Source organism: Lolium perenne, chromosome 1 (genome assembly GCF_019359855.2).
Source record: "Lolium perenne isolate Kyuss_39 chromosome 1, Kyuss_2.0, whole genome shotgun sequence".
NCBI lineage: Eukaryota > Viridiplantae > Streptophyta > Magnoliopsida > Poales > Poaceae > Lolium > Lolium perenne.
The window spans coordinates 220920987-220927011 of record NC_067244.2 but is presented as its reverse complement, the minus strand read 5'-3'; the positions used below and the strand labels follow the sequence as shown (position 1 = coordinate 220927011).

Below are 6025 nucleotides of genomic sequence, written 5' to 3'. Positions count from 1 at the left end.
GAAAACATCATTGAGAACTTAGTTACTGCTACCAAAATCCCAACTCATTCATCACATAGAAGAAGTCAATATCAGCTCCATTAAACATGCTCAAGCCATTCCAGCATCCCAACTCTACACAACATCTAACTATCACAAAGCTCACAAACCAAGTCCAAAATCCAAAAATCCAAAAAACAAAATCCAAAGGAGAAAAAAGAAAACAAAAGAAAAATACTCCCATTCCATCCATCCCCTTTTGCCCTTTCCCCATCCCACGTTCTCCAGCCTCCTCACAGGCCTACAACACTACTAGAGTAGCAGTCGTATCAAAACCACCACTGGGCACCACTGCCGAGTACTGGATCTCGCACGCATTTCTCCACCGCCCGCCCCCGCCATCCCTCCCGCGCTTATCCCCGGTGAATGCCACCGCCCGCGCCGCCGCCTGCCCCCGCCCAGTGAGCGACCCGCGGCGAATGGCGCGCTCCCGCCGCCCCCAGCAGCCGCCGCAGCCGAGGTCCCCGCCGCCGAGGCCCAAGGAGCCCGAGGCCGCCGCGGGCCCCGGGTCCGCCTCCCGCCCCCGCCGCGCCCGGCGGCTGCGCGTCCAGAGCCCCTCCCTCGCCTCCGCCCGCCGCGCGGCCGCGCCGCCGGCCACCCCGCCGCTCCGCTGGCCCGGGGACGCCGTCGCCCCGCCAACCGGCGCTGCCGGCGCGTCCGTCAGGAAGATCGCCGCGGCGCTGTGGCGGGTGCACCCGCCGCAGGCGCCGCCGCGGGAGTCCGGGGAAGCGCGACGGCGGTTCGAGGTACGATTTCGTCTCGAGATCCGCCTGGATCTTCCGGTGGTGGTTGTGTCTGAACTGCTTTCCCGTTCTAGGGTTTCATGTGACCATGCTTTGCTGGAACCAGCGGTGAAGTTGTTGTTAGGAATTAGATGGTTCGGTGCTTTGTGATGCGCTGCTTTTGTTGCTCCAAAACTTTTGAGCCGGGTGTGTTTGAGTGCGAATTTTGTCACAATGTTGTTGTTACCGCAGCACATTGTGCCACAACTCAACAACTCGAGGGCACCATATGAGGCTGGGGATTTGAGCCGGAGCTGGAATTTTAGCATCATAGTCCAGCTCAGAAATGGGCATCTGGGTTGAACTTTGATCGCATTGCAATGATTAGCAGCAACTTGGCTGGGTAAATTTGGCGTTAGGAAGATATAGCAGAGCATATCTTGCGGGCCAATTTGGTACAGCTATTTTGTTGCGTTTAGAGTCCATTTTCTGCGTCGATCCAACTGGTGATCATTGTCGGTGCAGATAGCTTAGTTTTTCCATGTCTCCATCATTTGGGGCCAAGGGATGTCCATCTCCATATTTCCATTATTATCTACCATACTCTTATTAGGTTGCTCGTGGTCCCTAGATACAGATGTTGATAGTGTTACTATGTAATGGTGACCAGACCATCAAATGGATAGTTTTTAACAATTTCCATGCCATTTGGCATGTGAACTTTGTAACAGGCTAGTTATATATGTTGTTTTAATGTGTTTGCGGTGAGCTAACACAACGAATTTGCAGCCTAACCCGAAGCCTCTGCATACGCCGGACCGGTGCAATTACTACAAAACTGTCCTGGAAGGCAGGTCAGGAAGAAAGCCTCTTGTCAATGGCAGCATTCATGAGGTATATCCCTTGTTCATGAATTATTACTTAGAGTACGGTTCCCTGCCTTCATTTCTGATGTTGTTTTATTGATCAAATGCTTTTGATCTTAAATCAGGTGGGAGGTTACTCTCCGTCACCTCGAATCGAAATGGAGGTGGCAACCAAGTGGGACCGTCGGTACCTGAACACGTTGAGGGACGCCGACTACGACTCCTTTGACCAATATCCAGTGACTGCTGATGAAGAGGTCTCTGCACTAAAGGCAGAGCTTATGCAGGCCCGCAGCCGGATTCATGAGCTTGAAGCTGAGAGCCGGTCTGCAAAGAAGAAGCTTGATCACACGTTAAGGGGCCTTTCTGAGGAAAAGGCCTCCTGGAGGAGCAGGGAGCATGACAAGGTTCGAGACATCTTTGATGGTGTTAAAGAGGGCCTGAACCGGGAGAGGAAGAACCGACAAAGGGCAGAACTTATGAATTCCAAGTTGGTCAGTGAGCTTTCCGAGTTGAAGTCGGTAGCAAAGCGGTACTTGCAAGATTATGAAAAGGAGAGAAAGGCCAGGGAGCTTATGGAGGAGGTGTGTGATGAATTAGCAAAGGAGATTGCAGAAGACAAAGCTGAGGTTGAGGCTCTGAAGAGTGAATCTATGAAGATGAGAGATGAGGTGGAGGAAGAAAGGAAGATGTTGCAGATGGCTGAGGTTTGGCGTGAAGAGAGAGTTCAGATGAAGCTTGTTGATGCAAAGCTGACGCTAGACAGCAAGTATTCACAGCTGAGCGACCTTCAGTCTGAGATTGAAGCTTTCCTCAGAACCCATCGAGGAAATAGCATTGATAAAGAAACAGTAAGAGATGCAGAAATGCTCAAGGAAGCAATTTGCTCTATGAAGTTTCATGATATCAAGGAGTTCTCTTACAAACCACCACCTGCTTCAGAGGACATTTTTGCTGTATTTGAGGAACTCAGACAGAGGGAAGATACTAGTGAGAAGGAGATTGGGCAGTGCAACGGAGATACCCCCATCAGTCATGCAACACAGATCCATACAGTGAGTCCTGAAACTGACATCTTCCTGGAGAAACCATCAAAGAAGTATCCCCGCCAACCCTGTGCAAGAAATGAAGAGGAAGATGATAGCGGATGGGAAACTGTTAGCCACGTCGATGAGCATGGCTCTAGCAACTCACCCGGTGGAAGTGAACCGTCAGTAAACGGCTTCGGTGGACAAAATGGTGCATCAGTGAGTGGAACAACGGACTGCGATGACTGCAGGTCAAATAGTGAGATCAGCGAAGTCTGTTCGACAACAGCAGAGAAGTTCCGGAAGAAAGGGTCTTCTTTCGCCAGGCTCTGGAGGTCATCAAACGACAATGGTCGCAAGAAAATAGGATCAGAACTGACGAACGGTAGGCTCTCAAGCGGCAGAATATCGAACTCCGCTCTCTCGCCGACTCATAAGGGCAGCGAAGTGTGCACGGTCTCACCAAGCGTAGGCGAGTGGAGCCCAGAGTCGGTAAACCCTCACGTGGTCCGGGCAATGAAAGGGCGCATAGAGTGGCCCCAAGGTGCGCAGAAGCACAACCTGAAGTCCAGCCTTATGGACTCGAGAGTCGACAGCCGCAAGCTCCAGCTCCGTCAAGCATTGAGGCAGAAGATATAGCATGGCCCGGTCAGACGCTATCTCCTATGGCTGAACATAGAACTACCTTGCCTGGTAAGGGGTACCTGTCCTGGAAGAAGAATCATCGCATTATTGGCCCTGAAAAATATTGGTGCTATCACCTGCTGTACCTAATTGAATTTCTGATAGCACTTAGCTCGCTTAGAAAATCCACGACGTCCTTGTAATCAGATGTAATAGTCATAATTTTGTATCAATGCATTACTTGATCAAGTCTATAGCTTCTTCCTTTATGACTACTTGGTTCTGTTTCTGTGGTTGAAAATCTGACATACTGTATATTATCCTAGTATCACTTCACTATCTTGCTGTGACCATGTATGGTATCTTAAGCTAAGACCAAACCTCTGTGAGGAAGTGGAAGTTGTGAAGAAACAAATTTGAGTTGTTATGCATTGTAAAGTTTTGAGCGCGTCTGTCCATTTGATTCCCCAGGGATCTTCAGCATTTCTGCCAAATGATTTGTGATTGGTGCAGTAAAGGTTGCTACAAGCCTACATCTTGTGTTTGCTTTTCACGATTCTTTGCACTGTTTTTAGATTTCGATGTTCAGTGCGCTGATAATTTGTACGACCAACAATCGTTTAGAGCACTGGGTAAAATATTCTGGGGTCAATTTTTTAGTGGAATAATTTGGATTGAAATGAAAAAGGGAAGAATGGCATCCACAGACCCCTACAGCATCAGGCAAATTTTTTTTTTTGAGGGTGACTGCATCAGGCATTTGTTTTTTCTCATCAGGTCTGTTTGCACTGGCGGCCCACATCTATTATGGGCTTTCTCTAACCTGCAGCCCAAACATACCGAGCGGAGCCTCTCTCGAAACAAAGCGACTTGCTCACTTGCCCTACAGCTGCAGGTGCAGCCGTGCCGTGATTCCGTTTAGTCCCACCTCGCGCAGCGAGAGCGGAAGGAGGCGAGGACGTGCTATATAAGCAGACCCTGGGCGGAGGGGAGAAGCATACCTTTCTCGGCCTTTTGGCTAAGATCAAGTGTAGTATCTGTTCTTATCAGTTTAATATCTGATATGTGGGCCATGTGTCCACAACGATATTAAATTTATTTTTTGTGGGGGAGGGTCCACCACAGTGGCTTGCCATTGGGGCCCTCACGTGTCGCCCAGGCGTTGCACTACTGCTTGGGCCTGGCGCACCCCGACCAAAACAAATTGAAAATAATGTTACTGTTGACGAGTTTGTAGAACGATGACTATTTAGAATTGGATACTTAAGAATGCTTCCTTATTCACTTACGAATATCAATTGGTAATCAAGAGCGTCAGATGATTTGTTCTTTTGACATTCTGCTCCTCAGGACTGAAGCAAGGACTGAAGCAGTGTATGTGTAGGTACAATCAGACCATAACCACCAGAATCATTAGAGCATCTCCACTCGTTTGCCCTCCCCACGCCGAAATCCGGGGAAATTTACGTGGGGAGTAGTTTTCCAGCCGCGTTCTCAGGCGAAGACGGCGATCTAAATTTGAAAAACGGAAACTTGACAAACTACGGCTTAAAACGGTCGAATTTAGACTAAATTTAATGATATTTACTATATAGAGGGCGAAGTTCATACAGAGAGGCCGAATTCGACTATATTTCGAATTCGGCTAGGGGAATACAACTGTAAATATTAAAACACGGCGCTCTACATGCCGAAATGGCGGTAGAACACCGTGTAGTCCATGTCGCCGTCGCCGCCATCGTCGTCGAACTGCGGCGGCGCCGAAGCCGCCTGGCTGCTGCCTTGGCCGGCGTCTCCCCACCGGCCACTGGTGCGAGGCGGGGACGGCGATGGCTTGTACCAGTCGTCGTCGGAGGCTTCGAGGTCAACGACGGGGACGGCGGCGCCGGATGGAGGAGTCGCAGGCCGGCGGTAGCGAGTGACGTCCTCGAGGAGCCTCGCCTGCCGCTCCGCCTCCTCCTTCTCCCACTGCTCCCTCGACCAGGCGCAGGCCTGGTCGAGTGGCATGGCGTTCTTAGAGGGGACGAGGTCCTGGAGGGACCTCGCGATGAAGGCCTCGAGGATGGCGGCGTCCTCGGCGCTTTCCTCCACCTTCACCTTCGCCGGCTTGCGCTTCCGCTCGCCGGAGGTGTCGTGTTCGCGCTTGTGGCGGAGCCGTCCTTGTGCCGTCGAGGGCTCGCGGATGACGATGCCGCCGCGCGCGCGGTTGCTTGGCGTGGAAGCCGGCTCCTTTTTCACCGGCGCCAAGGATGGCGCCGACCTGGAGAGCGACCTCGACGCCGATCCGGAAGACGACGAGCTGGCAGCCATGCGCCGTGGCTGCCAGCTGTTTCCCCGGCGAGGGCGGCTGGCCGATGCCATCGATGGAGGGGGCATCGTCAGCACCGGGACATTGCCGCCCTCGATGTTGCTCGAGGACGTTCTCCAGCGTCCTATTCGGCGTGCTCCACCACCGTCGGCGACCCGCGGCGTTGTTGCGCGGAGGCGGAGGCGGCGGGCCGTCGTAGGACGCCAGGTCCCGCTCCCACCGCCGGAGGAAGAACGAGTTCCACCTCGTGTAGTTCTCGGGGTGGTGGCGCGGGCTGGCGCGCTCTTCGTCGGTCATCGCCATTCGAGCCTCCTCGATGGCGACGTCGAGGGCGTGGCCCTGGGGCGGCGGCGGGATTGGTACGCCGCCAGCACTTAGCCGCCACCCGCCGCCGGGAGGCCTCGTGTTCGACGGGCAGGGGTATCCCGCCTGGTGGAG

The 6025-nt window shown here is 52.7% G+C and overlaps 1 protein-coding gene and 1 non-coding gene across 2 annotated transcripts; both read left to right on the top strand.

The window, feature by feature from the left end:
• Nucleotides 1-313: 313 nt before the first annotated feature.
• On the top strand, nt 314-3548 carry LOC127327328 (uncharacterized). Its single transcript, XM_051354105.2, has 3 exons — nt 314-785; nt 1551-1655; nt 1753-3548. The coding sequence occupies exons 1-3, from the start codon at nt 459-461 to the stop codon at nt 3292-3294; spliced, it is 1974 nt and encodes a 657-aa protein (XP_051210065.1). The 5' UTR covers nt 314-458; the 3' UTR covers nt 3295-3548.
• Nucleotides 3549-4276: 728 nt separating this feature from the next.
• On the top strand, nt 4277-4473 carry LOC127328017 (U2 spliceosomal RNA). Its single transcript, XR_007868928.1, has one exon. It is a non-coding gene; the product is annotated as a U2 spliceosomal RNA (small nuclear RNA).
• The last annotated feature ends 1552 nt before the right edge of the window (nt 4474-6025 follow it).

Coding starts and splice junctions, on each gene's coding strand:
- LOC127327328 (XM_051354105.2), top strand. CDS start 459: ATGGCGCGCTCCCGCCGCCCCCAGCAGCCGCCGCAGCCGAGGTCCCCG. Junction 786..1,550: donor AAGCGCGACGGCGGTTCGAG/GTACGATTTCGT, acceptor ACGAATTTGCAG/CCTAACCCGAAGCCTCTGCA. Junction 1,656..1,752: donor TCAATGGCAGCATTCATGAG/GTATATCCCTTG, acceptor ATCTTAAATCAG/GTGGGAGGTTACTCTCCGTC.